The sequence below is a fragment of the Bubalus bubalis genome, chromosome X, assembly GCF_019923935.1.
Source record: "Bubalus bubalis isolate 160015118507 breed Murrah chromosome X, NDDB_SH_1, whole genome shotgun sequence".
NCBI classification, from domain to species: domain Eukaryota; kingdom Metazoa; phylum Chordata; class Mammalia; order Artiodactyla; family Bovidae; genus Bubalus; species Bubalus bubalis.
Genome location: NC_059181.1, coordinates 18,141,159 through 18,162,801, shown reverse-complemented (window position 1 = coordinate 18,162,801; position 21,643 = coordinate 18,141,159). Strand labels below are relative to the sequence as shown.

General features: G+C 41.7%; 1 protein-coding gene across 1 annotated transcript; it reads right to left on the bottom strand.

Annotated features, from left to right (window-relative positions):
* Nucleotides 1-27: 27 nt before the first annotated feature.
* On the bottom strand, nt 28-20,709 carry PDHA1 (pyruvate dehydrogenase E1 subunit alpha 1). Its single transcript, XM_006045837.3, has 11 exons — nt 20,521-20,709; nt 7,562-7,621; nt 6,806-6,979; nt 5,917-6,043; nt 5,129-5,220; nt 4,191-4,283; nt 3,245-3,400; nt 2,961-3,032; nt 2,082-2,149; nt 833-941; nt 28-443 (listed from the first exon to the last, which is right to left on the bottom strand). The coding sequence occupies exons 1-11, from the start codon at nt 20,575-20,577 to the stop codon at nt 279-281; spliced, it is 1,173 nt and encodes a 390-aa protein (XP_006045899.1). The 5' UTR covers nt 20,578-20,709; the 3' UTR covers nt 28-278.
* Between the last annotated feature and the right edge of the window lie 934 nt (nt 20,710-21,643).

Here is a 21,643-nt window from a genome sequence, read left to right as displayed (position 1 = left end):
AAATGTTAAAACTAGTATACAACGAAATCAAATAGAACTATTTTAAAGAAATAATTTGGAGGGTTAAGCAAACTATTACCTATTTTAGACCTATATAACTAAAATAACCTTATCTGTGCAATCACCTCTTTTAATGCAACACTGTACAAACCACATGCAAACACTATCTCAACCTACAGCACTTTCTCTCTATGGGTTTTCCTCCTTGACAAAGTTGAGAACACAAAGCATTCCTTACAGTTGCTGCCAAATAACCCACTGAAGGTGTGTATCTCGCCTTAACTGATGGACTTAAACTTGATCCACTGGTTTGCACCCCGGACTTCAAAAGGTGGATCGTTGCAGTAAATGTGATAGCCAAGTTCTTCCAAAGGTGGTTCAGGATCAGCAGTAGCAAACTGAGCAGCATCCTCAATTTCTTTTCTCACTTCCACATCAATTTCCTAAAAATCAGATTACAGTTCAAGAGATTTTTTAGAAGATACACCTCTTAGGTACCAAGTAGTTCAACTCTTCTACTAGTACTAGAAGTATACTTAAGGTGCTATTATGGTAAAAGTAACAACGATCTAGAAAGAAATATTCTGAAGTAGAGACAGAAACATACACCCTGGCGAGGGAACATTTAAAAACCTCAAGTGTATTTACAGGAAAGAAGAACTGCGCTATTGGAGTTTAAGAGCTTCATCAATATGACGGATGAATGCCCTATGAGAATACAGTGTGTACTTTCCCTTACCTAGTTCACCTGAGAGTGGCAGCATTTTTGTGCAGAGAAAAGTTGCTCAAAATCTGAGAGCGGCAACTGTGAAAACCCTTAGAGTAAGTGTACCTTTAGTTCTTCAACACTGGCGAGATTGCTGTTCACCATCCTGTCCTTGAGGAGCATGATAGGGTCACTCTTACTTCTAACTTCCTGAATCTCTTCTCGGGTACGGTAACTGGGGAGGGAACCAGAGTGACAAGTAAGAACAGTTCCAGTAGAGCAGACAGTCTGTGAAACACAGCAGCATATCAATACTTACATCTCCGTAGGAAGGGCAGAATTATACTTCAAAATACAAGAACGCATCCTAACATTCTGTAAGAGCTGCTTTGTCTAAACTCTACCGTGGCAATTCGCTGGGCTTCTCTGGCATTCTGACAACAGGAGCCCAGTTGCTATCTGCTTCTTTAATCTAGATGTAGGGCATGAAGGTAGTGATGGGGGCTCTTGAAGTGGGAGAAGACAGGGGGAGATGGTTTTCTGGGGTGATAGCTGTAACCTTGGAGGCAGGAGAATGCTAACCAGGAAAAAATTGTGCCCTTCCTTTCTCCTTTATGCTGGCAAAAACCTGGAGAGGAGGTTTTCCAATTCTTGAATGTATAGTTGATCCTTGTCCTACATTATCTGAAATAATACTAAAAGCAAAGGCTCTATCATTGTTTTTTAAACAGCAGAATTACACAAAGTGCTTTTTCCCATAAAAGCAGTTCTTTATAACATTTTCCCTTAGACCTTTAGCCTACACTCTTAAAGACTTCTTACGGCTTACTTTAACTAAATCTACTTTTTAATTATGCCACACTCCAGGACTACAGCATTTCATGCTGGAGTTAGGACTTTTATCACTATTTTTTTTTAACTCATCTATTTCAACACATGGAATATCCCTTCTGCTACTTGGTCTTGTACCATACCAGCCAGAAGAACATTTTCAAATGGAGGAATGTGCCCTGGGAGCATCTGAGGTAATGCCTACAAAACGTAAATGCTCCCAAGTATACTACTGTTACCATCAGACCTGCTTTAAGTAATAATTCCTCACAATTCCTTCGTACAATTGTTTTTTTAATTGGTACTTATGTTAAAATGTACACAATACATAGTGTAAAAGTTTCCAGAATGCTTTCTAGATTGGAACCAACTTATTATAAAGCACTGTTTTCAGGCTCAGTCTAAACTACTAAATCAATGCATGAAGCCAACTGGTGTCTGGATTCAAAAGTAAATTTTGAAATGCTTTTGCTTTTTCATGTAAGTAGTACCACTCTAAGCCCATCTACTTTGAACACCACACTCAGTTTTTCCTTTACCCTACCTCACTCCAGGATCACTCATGCTGTGTCCATGGTAACGGTAAGTCTGCAGCTCCATCAGTATAGGCCCCTAAAACAGAACCCAATGGAGGTTAGGTGAGACGATGGGCATGGCCTCAAATATACACCCTGTCAACTACTCTGATCAGATCTGAGTTGTCAAGAATTTCTTCTTAGTTGACTGATTCAGTTATCTCTTCTCATTTCTAATACCTATTTACAGCATCTTTCATCCTCCCTATTTTTAAGAGGGACTTATTATCTTAGGGGTCTGTTTTCTGGGTTGTGGAACAGTGATTTAGGGAGAAGAACATCCTTCCACCAGTTCAAATAGCAGGGAAGCCTCTTTTTAGGCCAATCTCACTGTTTACTTCTCCTTCCACTGCTGTAACTGGAAAGGTCAAGCTCCTTAGGACTAAAACAATAAGACTACATAATTTAAACATATTAATTTATAGAAAACAAACTTATACTGAATGCTTATTATATAAGCACAGTTCTGTGCGGGGCACTGTGGGAGTCTCTAATAATCTTCACTCAAGGGGCTTATCATTAAGGTGGGGTGGGTGGGTGTGGAGGCACATAATGAACTGGAAGGCAAAATAGATTGTCACAACAAAGACAAAGGCAGAATGCTGAGGGAACACTGGAAGAAAAGATTTACCCCAAATGGGGGAAACATGGAATGTTTCCTAGGATGTGAGCTACCAAGACCATGTTATTTATAAAGGGACCCGACTGACTCAAGTGGATCCTGCTTCTATCTTATACACCTCAATTAGCAGCTACCTCTAAATTGCCACAATGGACACTTCTTTCAACTTTAAGACAGATAAATGCCATTAGAAATCTCTAGCTTAGAAGCCAAAAAAAAATCTTACCTTTCCAGATCTACAATAGGCAGCTGCAAATTTTGTGGCCTCCCGGACACACAGGATATCCATTCCATCTACCTGTCAATAAGTAGGAAAGATTTAAACACAACATTGTAAATCAACTACACTTCATAAAAGTTCAAAGATAAAAAGGGCAGAGCTTAACTCCAACTGCCTAAGATAGTTTTCTTTTCCTATGACCTGTTCATCCACTAAGAAAACAGAACCCTTCCTTTGATGTGAGACATCAGCCAGGAGTGCTGCCCCAGCTCTACCACAGGCGTCCTTACCCTCAGCCCAGGAATAAAGTCGCCTCTCTTGTAGTAATCAGTGCTGGCTGCTGCTCTTTCCACAGATGTTCCCATCCCATAGCGGTTATTCTCACAGATGAAAATACAAGGCAATTTCCACAAAGCTGCCATATTGTAAGCTTCGAATATCTGACCCTGGAAGTACAAATAAAAAGTTCAAGTGGTTTCATTGTGCTGTTTTTTTCTCAACTTCATCATCCCCAAAAGCCACTGCTCTACCCAGCAAGAGAATGCTCTCATAAAAGATGAAATGCCTCGCCTACAACCCAGATTCTGAGGCAAAGAAGTGTGTGTGTGAGGGGGGTGGTGCACCTGAGGAAGTGACAAACCAAATACTTCTGCTTGCTTCTGGGGCTGAGACAGCAGTACAGAGCACACTGGGGAAAGCCCAACATGTAGAATGGACTGCAGCTACCTAGTTTGGGGTTTTTATGCTCGATTACAAATCCTATGAGACCCTCTGGATAACCAGTGTCTGAGAATCAGCATCCAGAGCAAGGCCTCACAGAGTGTCGGCCACAGACTGCTGATCACTCAGACCATGACAGAAGGGGAGGAAGAATCAGGGCTCAAAAACCATGAGAGGAGTCTGAAAATGCCTTGGCATTCAAGAGAATGAGTGCACATCACAGTACTGGTTTAGGAGTTGGTTTGCAAGGGATTACAATGTAAACCGTTCCTTCACTACAGAGTCTGTGGAGCACTGACAGAACAAAGGTGAGCATCTGCTTAGGCGCACACTCATACAAATCACTTGTGAAACAATGCCAAGATGCAAATCTCTAATGTGGCCACAAAACCAAATTTTAGCCTGCCATATAAATGGCCATTTCAACTAGTAATCGATACAGTGCTTCGCCACAAACTGAACTATGAATATTCAACACTTTGGACACTACTGCAAAGTTAAGAGGCACTTACTCACCTGATTAGCAGCACCATCGCCGTACAAAGTCAAACAGACCTCGTCTTTTCCATTATACTTACAGGCCAGAGCAATCCCAGCTCCCAGGGGCACCTAATATTGAGGACAAGCAAGAAAGGAACCACAGAAATCCATGAGGGAAGAAATTAATGCTATGAACGTTAGCACCTGACCAGAAAATGAGATAGAAATGACACGGTCCCTACAAACTCTTCCCTACCCAACCCTATCTCTGCTTACCCCACCCCTAAAATTGTAAACTGGCAAAGTAACACAAGTAACTGCTATTGTATTATTGTATTCTATTTCAACCCTTAAGCAATAACATTTCTGCATTCAAAGTTTCAACTATCAATTCTAAAAGCACCCCCCAGCAAACCAAGGGTTAAAAACAATACCTCAAACAACAAAACCCCAGATGCTAAAACCTTAATATATTAGAAAGTAAACTTAACAATCTAGATATGATTTTATACGTCTACTTGTTCATTATTTACTAACTGATGAGAACAAAGAGGATGGCACAACCACAGAAGCTGGCTTTAGATTCAAACTAGGTCCTTAAGATCCTGACCTCTTGCCTGTCCTGGTCTGGTACCAGCACCAGCACTATCTACAGCAGGGAGAGGGCTGTGGCAAAGAGGATGTGACCAAGCAATTAAGGTACTTAAATATCAATTAAAAGACAAAGGTATAGCTCTATTGCTAGAGGCTCTTGCTTACTTGTAAAACATAGCAAATGCCTAAAAAGGAAAATCTTTAAATTATTGTCTAACTCTATTAAATGGTCAAATAATAGAGTATGAAAGCAACAGATCATTTAAAACACATCATGCCCCCCAAGTACTTCAGAGAGAGAGCCTCTGGGGTACAAAATATTGCAAAGATGTGGGCCAGGGCCCAACCCAGGAAATGATGCAATCCCAGTCCTTGGCTACCTGAGCTCCCACGATGCCATTGCCTCCGTAGAAATTCTTGGCATACATATGCATCGATCCTCCTTTTCCTTTAGCACAACCACCTCTTCGTCCTATACATGGCAGCACACAAATGTGACATATCAAACACCAAACATATAAAACAAAACCACACTGCTGTGTGCTGGCTTGACCATTAGATATCAAGAGACCAACTCAACTATATAACCACATGTCCCTCAAAGTACATATATAGTCCTCCTGGTCTCCTGGCCCTTTTATAATAAAGGTTAGACCAGTCCCATAAACCTTTCCAGCTCTCAAATCACCAAGTTTTCTTTAGATGTTAGTGTGGTACTCTAGACTTTTTTTGGCCCATTAAAAATATCTTCCAATTTCTGCTACACTGGTGTACAAGTCAAGGGGGACAAAGGGACTATTAAGAAGATGCCTACAATTTCATTTCTACACAATGAAATACTTACACTCAATTTACTTTCTCTGGCTGCTAGATTTCTGTTGGCATGCTTGAGTGATAAACACTACTCTGATTTTATGGAGCTGACCTTTTTACCCAAGAGGCCAGATAACCTCAAAAATGGTCAGTTTACTCAAAAGCGCGATAGAGGTACCAGAGCACCCAAAGGGAGAGGTTTTTTTTTCCCCTGGTTTCTCAGCTTTTTTTAAAAAAAACATCAAAAAAGTTTTAATTAAAAAGTTTTAATGTTAACTTATAAACAGCATCTTTATTGGAGATTTGAAAACTTAATTCACTCAATTCCCTGTTTTTTTGTAAATTAATAGCAAACCTGTAAGCTCTGCAAGAATCTCCCGGACAGAGAGTCCACGAGTAAAGGTAAAGCCATGAGCCCGGTACGCTGTGATCAGATGGTCTGTGGGGTTGATGCCGGCCTCCAGGCCTACACAACAAGCTTCCTGCATTCAAGGAAGACGCATCAGTGAGGCAATACAGTACATATTTCTAGTTAATAGGCTTCCTTGACTATTATGAAACATTTGACCTAGAACGCATTTATAACCACGACAAGTAGTTCCTTTTTCACCAGAAAAGAGTAAAGGGTAAAGACCAAGCCACAGCCATAAACTGTGGCAATCCACAGATATGCTGTTTCTCTTAAGCCTGTATGGTGACTTGAGAAAATCCTGCATCAGATGTCTACATCAAAATATTGGGGGAATTTCACTTGAAAATGGAGACTTCTGTCTTCTTTCAAAGACAAATAACAGGAAGCATTAGCCCCGTATTTCCACATGGCACCAACTGGCTGGTATCGTTATGACTTATCCTGCAGGTGGGACCTATCTGTTCCAGTTCACCACCAATTCCTGTCACCATTCTCAATTCTTCATATAACTGGCAGCCTTCACTCATTTATTCCACCTAATTGGTCCCTGGTAGGCATTTGGTTTTGTAAAACAAAAAAAACAAAAACCCTTTTCTCCAAAGTATATCCAGTGCAGGTGATCATAATGCCATAGTGGAACAGGAAATAAGCAGTGTGATACACGACTAAATTCTGTAGCATAAGCATCCTAGCAGGTCTCTGCATTTTCATTTTTATTCTAAAATACCAGCCTCAAATCCTTCAGACAAATAAGGTAGGGTTAACAGCCAAAAAACACACACTATACTTAAATTCCAAAGTAACATAGCTTTCTTACAAAACTACCACTCACCTGACCATCACACAAGTGACAGAAACCACGAATAATTTTCTGTTTATACAGCTGATCTGCTTTTAACTCCATTCGGCGAACAGTCTGCATCATCCTGTAGTATTTGAGCCCATCTTCTCTGGTAAGCACTGTAGTGACAGGAGGGCCCTCTTCCAGCCGGTGAAGATCACATTTCTGAAATGAAATCAGACAATTATCCCTCAGTCACTACAGTGTAAACACTGCTAACCCATTATAAGATGTAACTCAAAATAGTTAACTTAAATATTTACAATCTTTACTGTTTTTTAACTTGAACACCAGCAGACAAGCATATCAGAAATGCTGCATATTGCTTCTGATTCCTTCTTAAAACTCACTGTGCAATGAAATGGGGTTTTGGAAGAAGGAAATCTTTCTAAGATGACTTTCATTGAAAACCTCTAGGTCAACTGAGTTATAGGTTCAAAGACAAACTTTCAAAGAATCATTCTAAGAATCTTCTTATTCAAACTTTTCACCAAATTACATTTTAAACCTTAGAGTAGGTCTTTAATTTTTTTTAGCTTGTGCTCCCTTTCCAAACTACCAATAAGCTGCTACATAAAAGGAGTAAATTCTATTTTTTGCTGAACTCCTCTGCATCTTTGATTCTAGAACACTTGTAATAAGATGGTGAAAAAGCATGATTATCAAAATGCCCTATCACAAAGGTAAAACTACACATCAGTGTCTACCTGTGGAAAAAATTTCAACAGAAAGCAAAACACCTCTTACCTTAATTTCAAAAGTAGCATCATTTGCAAAATGACGAGATGCCACCAGCACTCTGCTTGCCTTGAAAGATCAAAATACAAAAGTATATCAGGACTTTTTACTGCTTTTTTTGAGTTATTATTCTTACTAATTGGTTATCAGGATGGAGTCCTAGAACTCAAGAGCCCTACACATTCATGGGCTTTATCTTCCATTCTGGTCACTGTGTTGGGATCCTTTCTTCCAAAATACTTTGGCCAATGAAACACGATTGTACCCACATCTGAAGGCAAAGAGCAGAAAGAGAAAGGGAGCAAAACCCAAACCCATCTAGTTTGCCACTTTGTTTTCAAAGAAATTAGTGAAAATATTATAAGGCTAATGGTGAACTTAAAGAGACTAGATGATCTGTGGGATGTGTTTATTTATGCTATTCTTAGTCATAATTAGATATATTGGGCAAGCTAAAGCTTTACTTTCAGAATTGTTCTTCAGATAAATCTATGTTTCAATTCCTGTCTCAGGAAAATCACTTCTGTATAAGAGTACTATAAGAAAAATATTTTAAACTACTCAAAGCATTAGATAAACACCTTAGTGAGAAAAGTGAAAATCGCTCAGTTGTATCGGACTCTTTGCAACCCCATGGACTGTAGCCTGCCAGGCTCCTCTGTCCATGAATTCTTCAGGCCAGAATACTGGAGTGGGTAGCTGCTCCCTTCTCCAGGGGATCTTCCCAAACCAGGGATCAAACCCAGGCAGATTTTTTACTGACTGAGCAACCATGGAAGCCCTTTTAGCAAGAAAGGTATAAGAGAAAAGTAAAGATATGCAGCATTTTCTGACTTAAGACAACAAAAGATCTGAGGGATGTTTTATGATTTGAACAGACAGAGGCTCCTCCTGAAGCACCAGAAAGAAGATGTTCTCTAAACAGTAACCCCACCCCCCTTTTTAAATAATAAATAATCCTCATTTATTACTGGGGAAAAAACAGATTAGCCACCTGTTTTTTTCAGTGGGTGAAATTCTGTCAAAAATGCCTTGTTCTGAGGTTTGATCTCTTGTTAGATCAAGCAATGTGACCTATGTGCGACTTGGACCACTACTTGGACTCAAAACAGGTCTCGGAGCTGCTGTCATTGACTCATGTCATTTGGCATGCACATTAGTGGCATCTGTGTTTTAACCTCAATTCCCATTGCTACATGGGTCTGAGGTTTAGAAGGGCATCTGAGTTGAGGGGTGGGACCTGCAATGAGTTTTCACTGAAGCTTTCTCTCTGTACTGATGAATCCCATGCTGAGTCCCTTGGACTGCAAGGAGATCCAACCAGTCCATCCTAAAGGAAATCAGTCCTGAATATTCATTGGAAGGACTGATGCTGAAGCTGAAACTCCAATCCTTTGGCCACCTGATACGAAGAACTGACTCACTGGAAAAGACCCTGATGCTGGGAAAGAGTAAAGGCGGGAGGAGAAGGGGATGGCAGAGGATGAGATGGTTGGATGGCATTACCGACTCAATGGTCATGAATTTGAGTAAACTCCAGGAATTGATGATGGACAGTGAAGCCTGGAGTGCTGCAGTTCGTGGGGTCGCAAAGAGTCAGACACAACTGAGCAACTGAACTGAACTGAGTTTCCCAAAGCCATAGAGCACTTAAATGTTGGGGCTGAGGTAACAAACCTAGCAAATCTGGCTCAAAGGTCTGTTACCTCACACCTGTGAGCTGCCTCCTCAAACCCACACCACCGCAAGGGAAGTCCCAGTGGTCCCTTCTTGATGTTCAAGGGGCTGTCAATGCCTGAGAGCAGGGGCAAGCTGGGAGAAGTGTTTCCTTTTCATTCTTTCACTCTGCTCACAGCAAAAGTACTCTATGTGATGGCTAAGGTCCAGGTTAGATCACAAACATTTAATCAGTTAGTACTGTTTTAGCCACATTCTGCCACATCACATATATGTAAACAAACACTTCTCATGCAGAATTGAAGCACATCCTTCAGATCCCACAAAAGCACTTTTGATATGTTCACACACTGGACTTGATCTTGGTGAGAAGGGATAAAGTTGATCTGCTAAGTGTACAAGCCAGAAAGCAGAAAGCTATTACCTACTTATCTCTACACCCATCAGTATACCACAATCCAATAAAGTCAACAAAGACAATGACATTGCTAGAAGAAGTGAAAATGCTAGAAATAAATGCTTCGGACAAGTCGGGGGTAAAGACAGTTCATTAAAATACCTAAGAATAAGTGAAAAAAAAATTGAGAAACTTGGGGGGGCACTCTCTGTCCCCTTCTGATGTCTATGTCAGAAGCTTTCTCTCTCCTTTTTCACTGAAATAAAATTTCTGCCACACAAAAGCTCTGAATAATGAAGCCTGGTCCCTAATCCCGAAGCTAAATCTTCTTTGGAGATCACTAATCTGACACACTGTTCACCATAAGCTATCAACTTGGGGGCTTGTCTGGGATCTTCAAGACAAACTTTCAGCTTTTCAACCTCCTCATCGGTGAAAGGCTTCACATGGTGGATTCCTCTGCTTCAAGGAAAGGACTTTGTTCAACTCTGCGAATATCTTCACCAACAACAATCATATGTGATGCCTCTTCTTGATCAGATGACATCTAACAATTCTAAGATGGACTGGTATAACACATTATACCTTAACTATGGACATAATGTGACTTTTAATTTTTATTATGTTTTAACTTGGTTTAATGACTATTTTGCCTTATATCTGTAACTGTATAACGGGGTTTATTTCTAGCTGTCTGAAAGCTTTTAGGTTACAAAAGATTGTTCATGCCCCTACAATTTCTACAGCCTCCTCCAACTATTACTTGGGACCCCTGGATCAGAAACCCTCAATATGAGCGTTAGGAGAATATGTTGCCTCAATAATTTAGGATCTGTCTGCCTCCCTTACCAGGTCGAAGAAGTTATGAAATGAGAATGCCACCCCTTTCCCTTGGCAACATAATTCTCCTAAAAGAAAGAGGGGGGAATGAGAGAGCTAATTCTTAGGTAGGTTGATAAGGAGCCTGGGGCCCTCAAGGAGGAAGGGATCCAGGGCTTTCAAGGAGGAGAAAAGAACAAACCATTTTTTCTACATTGCTTTGTCTTAGTCACATAAGAGACTTCCCTGGTGGCTCAGATGGTAAAGTGTGTGCCTACAACATGGGAGACCCAGGTTCAATCCCTGGGTGGGGAAGATCCTATGGAGAAGGCAATGGCACTCCACTCCAGTACTCTTGCCTGGAAAATCCCATGGACGGAGGAGCCTGGTAGGCTACAGTCCATGGGGTCAGAGTTGGACACGACTGAGCCACTTCACTTACTTAGTCACATAAGACATTTTTTCTTAAACTCTGAGTTGTTATGACAACAATCTTGAAGACTAACTTTCTTTCAGCCCAGAGCTAATGATTACACAACAAAACAACACATCTTGCTCAAGGGACATGAAGGGGCATGAACAATCATTTGTAACCTAAAAGCTTTCAGACAGCTAGAAATAAACCCCGTTATACAGTTACAGATGTAAGGCAAAACAGTCATTAAACCAAGTTAAAACAATAAAAATTAATCATTGTACTAATGATTATATAACAACAATGTATCTTGCTCAAGAACATGTTTCTCCTCGTAATAGGAACTTTCTACCAATCTTATGTGGGAGTGGGTCTGGTGAAAGTATATAAGGCCTTGCTAAGACTATCAAGAAGGGGCACTCTCTGTCCCCCCTTCTGATGTCTATGTGTCTCTGTCAGAAACTTTCTCTGTCATTTTTCAATGTAATAAAACTTCTGCTACACACACACACACACACACACAAATTGAGAAACTTGGGAATTTTCTCAAACACTTCCAAAAGACTGAAGAGGAGGGAACACCTCCAAGCACATTCTAGGAAGCCACCATCACCCTGATACCAAAACCATACAAAGATATCATCAAAAATTACAGTCCAGTATCACTGATGAATATAGACACAAAAATTCTCAACTGATTAGCAAACCAAATCCAACAACACATAAAAAAAGCATACACCATCACCAAGTGGTGAACTCCAGGTTCATAAGGACGGTTCAACATATGCAATCAACGTAATACACCACATTAATAAAAGTCAGACACCACATGATCATCTCAATAGATGCAGAAAAAGCACCCAACAAAATTCAACCCCCCCAGAGCCTCTTATACAGAGTGAAGTAGTAAGTCAGAAAGCAAAAACAAGTATCGTATATTACTCCATGTACATGAAATCTAGAAAAATGGTACTGATGAAGCCTGCAGAGAATGGACTCGTGGGCACAGCGGGGGAAGTTAAAGGTGGGACAAATTTAAGAAAGGAGCACAGTGTAAAATAGAGGGAAATTGTAAGTAACATGGGGAGCCCAGTCTGGCACTCTATGATGACCTAAAGGGGTGGGATACGAGGAGGGGAGGGAGGGAAGGGAGATATATATATGACTGATTCACACTGTTGTACAGCAGAAACCAACATACTATAAAGCAATTTTCCACCAATTAAACAATTTTTTAAAAATTCAACATCCATTCAGGATAAAAACTCTTATCAAAGTGGGTATACAGGGAACATATTTCAAAATAGTAAAAGCTATTTATTAATAGCCAATAGTAATACTGAATGGTGAAAAGTTGAAAGCCTTCCTGCTAAAATCTGGAACGAGACAAGGATGGTCACTCTCACCACTTCTCTTCAATGTAGTATTGGAAGTTCTAGCCACAGCAATCAAACAAGAGCAAGAAATAAAGGTATCCAAATTGAAAGGGAAGAGATAAAACAGTCATTATATGCAAATGACATGCTACTATATATAGAAAACCCCAAAGACTCCACACAAAAACTAATAAATGATAAATTCAGCAAGGTAGGCAGATACAAGACTAACATGCAGAAATCTGTTCCATTTCTTTACACTAAAAATGAAATATCAGAAAAAGAATATAAAAATAATAACAGTATCTCTTAAAAACTAAACTTCCAAGGAATAAACCTATGAAGACCTACAAGACTTTCTAGAACTAACACCCCCCAAAAAGATGTCCTTTTTATCATAGGAGACTGGAATGCAAAAGTAGGAAGTCAAGAGATACCTGGAGTTTGGCTTTGGAAACACAAAATGAAGCAGGGCAAAGGCTAACAGAGTTTTGCCAAGAGAATGCACTGGTCATAGCAAACACCCTTTTCCAACAACACAAGAGAAGACTCTACACATGGACATCACCAAATGGTCAATACCAAAATCAGATTGATTATATTCTTTGCAGCCAAAGATGGAGACACTCTATACAGGCAGCAAAAACAAGAACAGGAGCTGACTGTGGCTCAGATCATGAACTCCTTATTGCAAAATTCTGACTTAAATTGAAGAAAGTAGGGAAAACCACTAGGCCATTCAGGTATGACCTAAATCAAATCCCTTATAATTATACAGTGGAAGTGACAAAGAGATTCAAGGGATTAGATTTGATAGTGTGCCTGAAGAACTATGGATGGAGATTCATAACACTGTACAGAAGGCAGTGATCAAAACCATACTCAAGAAAAAGAAATGCAAAAAGCCAGAATAGTTGTCTGAGGAGGGCTTACAAATAGCTGAGAAAAGAACAGAAGCGAAAGACAAAAGAGAAAAGCAAAGTTATACCCATCTGAATGCAGAGTTCCAAAGAATAGCAAGGAAAGATAAGAAAGCCTTCTTAAGTGAACAACGCATATAAATAGAGGAAAACAGATGGGAAAGATTAGAGATCTCTTCAAGAACACCAGAGATACCAAGGGAACACTTCCTGCAAAGAGGGGCACAATAAAGGACAGAAATGGTATGGACCTAACAGAAGCAGAAGATAAGAAGAGGTGGCAAGAATACACAGAAGACCTGTACAAAAAAGATCTTCATAACCCAGATAACCACGATGGTATGATCACTAACCTAATGCCAGACATCCTGGAATGCAAAGTCAAGCGGGCCTTAGGAAGCATCACTATGAACAAAACTAGTGAAGATGATAGAATTCCAGTTGAGCCAATTCAAATCCTCAAATATAATGCTGTGAAAATGCTGCACTCAACATGCCAGGAAATTTGGAAAAGTCAGCAGTGGCCACATGTCTGAAAAAGGTCAGATTTCATTCCAATCCCAAAGAGGGGCAATGCCAAAGAAGCTTCAAACACCTTACAATAGCACTCATTTCACATGCTAGCAAGGTAATTCCCAAAACCCTTCAGGTCAGGCTTCAACAGTAAGTGAACCAAGAACTTCCAGATGTACAAGCTGGATTCAGAAAAGGCAGAGGAACCAGAGATCAAATTGCCAACATTTGTTGGAACATAGAGAAAGCAAGGAAATTTCAGAAAAACAACTTCTTCTGCTTCATTGACTACGCTAAAGCCTTTGACTGTGTAGATCAGAACAAACTGGAAAATTCTTAAAAGAGATGGGAATACCAGACCACCTTACCTGCCTCCTGAGAACTCTGTATGTCAAGAGGTCAAGAAGCAACAGTTAGGACTGGTCATGGAACAACGAACTGGTTCAAAACTGGGAGTCAAGACTGTTTATTGTTACCCTACTTATTTAACTTAGATGCAAAGTACATCATGCAAAATGCCCAGCTGGATGAATCACAAGGGAGACATATCAACAACCTCAGATATGCAGATGACACCACCTTAATGGCAGAATGGGAAAAGGAACTTTAAGCCTCTTGATGAAGGTGAAAGAGGAGAGTGAAAAAGTTGGCTTAAAACTCAAGATTCAAAAAAGTTAAGATCATGGCATCCGGTCCCATCGCCTCGTGGCAAATAGATAGGGAAACAATGCAAATGGTGACAGACTATATTCTCAGGCTCCAAAATCACTGTGGACAGTAACTGCAGTCACGAGATTAAAAGACGCTGCTCCTTGGAAGAAAAGCAATGACAAACCTAGATGGCATATTAAAAAGTAGAGACGTTACTTTGCCAACAACGTTCCATCTAGTCAAAGCTATGGTTTTCCAGTAGTCATGTATGGATGTGCGAGTTGGACCATAAAGAAGGCTGAGTGCTGAAGAACTGATGCTTTCAAACTGTGATGCTGGAGAAGACTCCTAAGAGTCCCTTGGATAGCAAGGAGCTCAAACCAGTCAATCCTAAAGGAAATCAACCCTGAGTATTCACTGGAAGTACTGAAGCTCCCATACTTTGGCCCCCTGATGCCAAGAGCCGACTCACTGGAAAAGACCCTGATGCTGGGAAAGATCGAGGGCATGAGGAGAAGGGCATGAGAGAGGATGAGATGCTTGGATGGCATCATTGACTCAATGGACATGAGTCTGAGCAAACTCTAGGCGGTAGTGAAGGACAGGGAAGCCTGCCATGCTGCAGTCCATGGGGTCTCAAAGAGTCGGACACAACTGAGCAGTTGAACACCAAACCTGACCAAGGAGGTGAAAGATACACTGACCACTATAAAACACTAATAAAGGGAACCGAAGATAATTCAAAGAAATGAAAGACTATCCCATGCCCCTGAAATGGAGGAATTACTATTACTAAACTGGCCATATGACAAAAAGTAATCTACTGTAATGTGATGTCTATCAAATTACCTATGGCATTTTTCACAGAACTAGAACAACAAATCCAAAAATTTATAGGGAACCATTAAAGACCCAGTATTACCAAAGCAGGCAGGGGGGAACCAAAGCAGGACATTTAACTCTCCCAGCTATAGTAATCAAAACAGTGTAGTATTGGCACAAAAACAGACATACAGATCAATGGAAGAGAACAGAGAATCCAGAAACAGACCAACACACCTATGGTCGATTCATCTTTGACAAAGGAGGCAAGAATATAAAACAGGACCAAAACAGTCTCTTCAGCAAGTGGTGCTGCTGGAAAAGTTGGACAGCTGCATGCAAATCAATGAAATTAGAACACACCCTCACACCATACATAAAAATAAAGTCAAAACGTCTTAAAGGACTTAAATGTGGGCTTCCTTGGTGGTGCAGTGGTTAAGAATCCACCTGCCATGGCAGGGGACACAGATTGAACCCAGGTCCGGGAGGATTCCACATGCTGTGGGGCAACTAAGCCCGTTGAGCCTGTGCTCCAGAGGCTGGAAGAGCGAGCACTGAAGCCCGCACGTCTTACAGCCTGTGTTCCACAACAAGAGAAGCCACCGTGATGAGATGCATGCGAACTGCAACCAGACTAGCCCCCACTCACAGCAACTAGAGAAAGCCCAGGCACAGCAATGAAGACCCAGCGCAGCCAAAACTAAATAAATAAATTAAAACTTAAAAGAGAGAGACTTAAACATAAGACATGCCAACATAAAACTCCGGAAAGACAGCATAAGCCAAACATTCTGACATAAATTGTAAAACATTCTAACCATAAATCGTACCAATGTTTTCTTAGGTCTCTCTCCCAAGGCAATAGAAACAAAAACAAAAATAAACAAATGGGACCTGTTCAAACTTACAAGCTTTTACACAGCAAAGGAGACCATAAAAAAGACCTAAGGGATGGGAGAAAGTATTTGCAAATGATGCAACCAACAAGGGCTTCATTTCCAACAGATACAAGCAGCTCATACAACAACAAAACAACCCCATTGAAAAGCAGGCAAAAGACCTTAACAGACATTTCTCCAAGGAAGACATACAGATAGCCAGTAGGCACATGAAAGGGTGCTCAACATCACTCATTATTAGAGACATGCAAATCAAAACAACAAGGTCCAATGAAGTACCACCTCACACCGGTCAGAAGAGCCATCACTAAAAAACCTACAAATGCTGGCAAGGGTGTACAGACAAGAGAACGCCCCTACACTGTTGATGGGACTGTGAGCTGCTGCAGCCACTGTGGAAAACGTGGAGGTTCCTCCGAAAAGTACAAATAGAACTATATGATCTAGCCTCCTGGTGGCTCAGCAGTAAAGAATTCACCCGCAATGCGGGAGACCTGGGTTCGATCCCTGGGTTGGGAAGATCTCCTGGAGAAGGAAACAGCTAACCCACTCCAGTATTCTGGCCTGGAGAATTCCATGGACTGCATAGTCCATGCAGTTGCAAAGAGTCAGACACAACTGAGCAACTTTCACTTTCATATGATCTAGCAATACTACTGCTGGGCATATACCTGGAAAAAATTACAATTCAAAAAGATACGTGCACCCCTATATTCATAGCAAGAGCCAAGCAGTGGAATCAATTTAAAAGTTCATCAATAGATGAATGGATACAGATGTGGTACATACAGAGAGTGGAATACTAGTCAGCCATAAAAAAGAACAAAATGATGCCATTTGCAGCAACATGGATGCAACAAGAGATTATCAAAGTAAGTGAAGTAAGTCAGAAAAAAAAAGACAAACACCATATGCTTTCATTTATACGTGCAATCTAAAATATGGCACAAATGAACCTATCTACAAAGCAGAAATAAACTCACAGATACAGAGAACAGACTTGTGATTGCCGGGGGGAGGGAGAGAGATGGACTGGAAAGTCTGAGATTAGTAAATGCAAACTAAGACATTTAGACTGGATAAACAACAAGGTCCTACTTTATAGCATAGGGAACAATACTCAATCTCCTGGGATAAACCATACTAGAAAAGAATATTTTTAAAGTATGTATATATGTGTATGCTGCTGCTGCTAAGTCGCTTCAGTCGTGTCCGACTCTGTGTGACCCCAGAGATGGCAGCCCACCAGGCTCCCCCATCCCTGGGATTCTCCAGGCAAGAACACTGGAGTGGGTTGCCATTTCCTTCTCCAATGCAGGAAAGTGAAAAGTGAAAGTGAAATTGCTCAGTCATGTCCGACTCTTAGCGACCCCATGGACTGCAGTCCACCAGGCTCCTCCGTCTATGTGATTTTCCAGGCAAGAGTACTGGAGTTGGGTGCCATTGCCTTTTCTGATATATGTGTATAACTTAGTCAATTTGCTGTACAGCAGAAATTAGCACAACACTGAAATAAGCACTCTGAAAACTCAACCTCATTCAAAGATGAAATCACAGGTACTTAAGCACCTTAAGTAACTTCAGTTACAGTGGACTCTCTGCTTTCATTTTAAAGACTCAACTTTCTGTAGCAGGTGCAAGCATTCAGTTTCTGAAAGTTCTGGTGGATTGGCTGAAAGGAGGCAATGAATTAAATTACTACTTTGTTTATTACTACTACTTCATACAATGATTTTGTTAAACAATAAGTTCCTTAAATGTGTTTAAGTCACTTATGCTTGAGTAACAAGCTGTCTTGACAGGACTCACGTCCGATGTGCTGACTTAAGTGTTAAACCCAGAATACTGGGAATCTGCCACATTGGTTCACGGAACAAGAAACTTGTCTAGTCCATGACCTAAGAGTTTTAAGTGTTTTTTTCCTTCACCTTACAATGATCTTTGTAGCATTAAAATGAATAGAACAGAATGTCTGTGATGATTTTAAACCAAACACTGAACTCTCCAAGTAGCCTGTGTTAACACATCTGAAACCTGATAGATGAATGAGCACACTGGACCCAAGAGCCCAAAATGCACTGAGCACTCTGGGAACCTTTCATGATTACTACCGTTTATAGAAATGCTAGTTAGCTGACTTACTTTGTTGCAGGGAGTGGAAGCTATTAAACAAAATTTCAGCTCACCCACAATCCAGGGTTAATATAAAATTCTTAAAATATTTGTGTCTAGGCCTTAGTACACTTAAGGGCACAAGGACAGGCAGCCAAAAAAAAAAAAACAACAACAACACAAACCCATGCAAAATAGCCAAAAAGAAGGGCAGCTCAAAGAAGCATAACTCCTTCACTGTCTTCTCATCCTCAACAAAAAAATTTTTTTAATTATTTTTACTTAAATAAAAGAGAAATGCTCTGCACAGTAATCAATTTCTGCCATAATAACCTTTTCTCTCAATTAGAATTTCTGACTAAATAAAGGTATACTCCATTTTTGTTTTATCCAACTAGCACATCATTGTAAGTCAAATCTGATTTGTTTGATTTGAGCTGTATTATATGATTTTTGAAAAGGCCAAAGTTTTATTGAGGTGAAGATGAAGCGCCATTTGCCTTTCATGCCAACATATTGCTGGAAAACAAAAACACAATCAGGAGTACTTCGGACAGTTGAGGGAATGAGGCTCTGATTTTCAACAATGACTTCTCTCTGCTCTTAGGGACACAGAGGTGACAGTAATTTGAAAACTCACGAATTTTCTTTTCCTGTAGAACATCACTGATTCAATCAAAGTTTTACTTTTTTTAATGTAATCCTTTAAATTTAATGTAATACAGGACTAGGTCTGCATTATGTTATATGCAAATATACATGCATTACATTACATACCTCTATCATGTTGAAAACATGTTTCTGTTACCTACATTTAACTAAAAATTGATGCTATGGACATTAACTAGCCAAGGGCCCAGCACACATGAAGAGCTCAATAAATGTTGGGTATGTCATGTGTACAGGGAGAAATAAAGAACAGTGGAACATGGCTGTCCTTCACCTTACATGCTGCTGCTGCTGCTGCTAAGTCACTTCAGTCGTGTCCGATTCTGTGCGACCCCATAGATGGCAGCCCACCAGGCTCCTCCGTCCCTGGGAGTCTCCAGGCAAGAACACTGGAGTAGGTTCCCTTTTCTTCTCCAATGCATGAAAGTGAAAAGCGAAAGTGAAGTCGCTCAGTCGTGTCCGACTGGCAGCTACCCCATGGACTGCAGCCCACCAGGCTCCTCCGTCCATGGGATTTTCCAGGCAAGAGTACTGGAGTGGGGTGCCATTGCCTTCTCCCCTTACATGCTAATAAGGATTAATCCATTACAAGCTTTGTATTTGCCAGTCAATAGCATTCCTAGAGGGGTACACTTTCTACCTTTTCAAACTCCCTGCCCATACCAAGCAGAGTTGCCACAAAGTCTTGTGTGAAGTTACTAGAACCAGAATTCCAAGTCTTGTCCGAAGTTATACCAAGTAACACTACCCCCAGTGCCTAGAGGTCAAAATGCTCCAAGCTTAGTCTAGGCATATCTAAACCCTGGAGCCACAAATAACCTCTAACCCCACCCTCCCAAGCACCACGGCTGTTTCCTTCAGCTACTTTTACCCTAAGAACAGGTGTGCAAGGGACAGAGCGTCTCCCTCTAGGTTCGGCTTGAGGGCTCCTGAACTGACTGCCAAGAAAAGCTCAAGGTTGAGGAAGACGAAACGGTAGGAGGCGTGTTTCTGGGGACACTAACCCTGCGTGAATCCTCCAGGGACCAGCACTGGTGATCAATAAATGCATACCAAACTGGGCACTCAGTAACAATATGTAACAGACAGCAACTACTATTAACAAGCGCTACAGGGAAAGGTCTGCATACCTGTCAATCTTTTAAGCCTCACAGCCACCCCACGGGGTAAGTACTCTCAACTCCGTTTCAGAGATAAGGAAACAGCACCGACATGTTTCAGAAAGGACAAAACCAAAAAACTCTCGCCCAAGGTCACAGGATAAGCAAATGGTGAAACTTCTGACTGAGCGGGGCCACTCAGTCTCCGGATTCCCGGTCAAGAGGAACAAAGTTACGAAGATTTAAAAGGAATGGGGCGGTAAGAGGTAGTCAACTGTACACTCAAGGAAGCCCAAGTGCCTCCTTTTCTGACTGTAGTAAACGAACGCGCCCTTCCGGAGCGATTCGATTAGTCCGACATCGGCCGCCGCGGCTGGCCGCCACGCGGACCTTGTAAACCGCCCCCTCTCCCTGGTCGGCGCCAGAGGCCGAACCATAGCTACTCTCGCGACCAGGAGTACAGCGCAAGACGTGGAAACTTAACAAAGGCCCGCGGCTGCACGAGGCCCGGCCCGCCAGCCCACTGAGCCCACGCGCCCTGTCCTCTGCAGTCCTCCAGTCTCGCGCCCATCCCGGGTCGTTCACTCCGCCTCACCGGCTTCTGGGCGACGCCCGACAACACGCGAGAGACGGCGGCGAGCATCTTCCTCATGGAGCGCAGGCAGTGGCTGCAGCTGCGAACCTTCAACGAGCCCAGGAGTGCGGCCCAGGTGCGTCCAAGTCTCCTTCAGGTGCCCTGAGCTGACTCTTCCACTTAATGGGTGCGCGACGCGACGGAGACACGTCATGCGCCGCGCCCGGCCGCAAGCCAACCAGGACGGTTCCCAGGGTGTACCCCGCCCACCCGAGGGAACGACGGCCGGCCATTGGGTGTCGGAGCCGGAGGACAAGGCTGAGCAATACTCGCGTCACTACGCCGCCGACGGATGAGGCGCCGTAGACCCCAGGGCGCCTGCGTGGAAAGTGGGGCCACACTTTGAGGCGGACGAGGGGCGGGGTTTGGAACTAGTTTTCCTACCCAGCTTAAGCCACGCCCGATGGATACCGTGCAAAGCGAATCTTACTGGGCATCCTACCCTGCCTGTGCTGCAACTTAACAGCCTTCACTCAACACACGGAATGATGAAGATTAATAGCCTTGTTGATCAGTCACTAAGTCCCGTCCTACTCTTTGCTAACACAGGACTGCAGCAAGCCAGGCTCCCCTGTCTTTAAGTATCACTCCTAGTTAGCTAAGATTCATGTCCACTGAGTTGATGATGCTATCTAACCATACTTTCCAAGATTAATAGCTGGGTAAGGGCCAAAAGATATAACATCTGGTTTCTATAGATGGTTCTGCTGCGAAATTGTCTTTAAGAAATCGTATAATAGTTGTAAAAGGCTTCCGGGTCTGTCTGAGCTAGGGTCTGATAAATTCATATTTTAAAGCAAGACAAGAAAACTTTCAACACTTTTTCTCTCTTGTGTGCACTGTGAATCTGCCCTATGCACTGATCTGACCCAATGGCAGAAACACCTACTCAACTAGAAAGATCAATTCTTCTTCTACTGCCAGCCATGGAAACTCCTTAAAAGATAACATGAATCTCTCAATCCTGCAAACGATCACCATGACCCACCACGCACCCTGGGATGTACATACATCTTTGGTGAAATTCACATACAATGCCAATAGATCATTTCCTTTAAAGATAGGGACTGGTACAGAACAGACC

Bases quoted from the DNA above. Each gene is read 5' to 3' on its own strand.
- PDHA1 (XM_006045837.3), bottom strand. From the start codon at position 20,577: ATGAGGAAGATGCTCGCCGCCGTCTCTCGCGTGTTGTCGGGCGTCGCC. The intron at 3,401-4,190 runs GTGAGTAAGTGC...TTGTACTTCCAG, and splicing joins GCGATGGTGCTGCTAATCAG to GGTCAGATATTCGAAGCTTA. The intron at 2,150-2,960 runs GTAAGATTTTTT...GTTCTGTTTTAG, and splicing joins CCTATTGTAGATCTGGAAAG to GGGCCTATACTGATGGAGCT.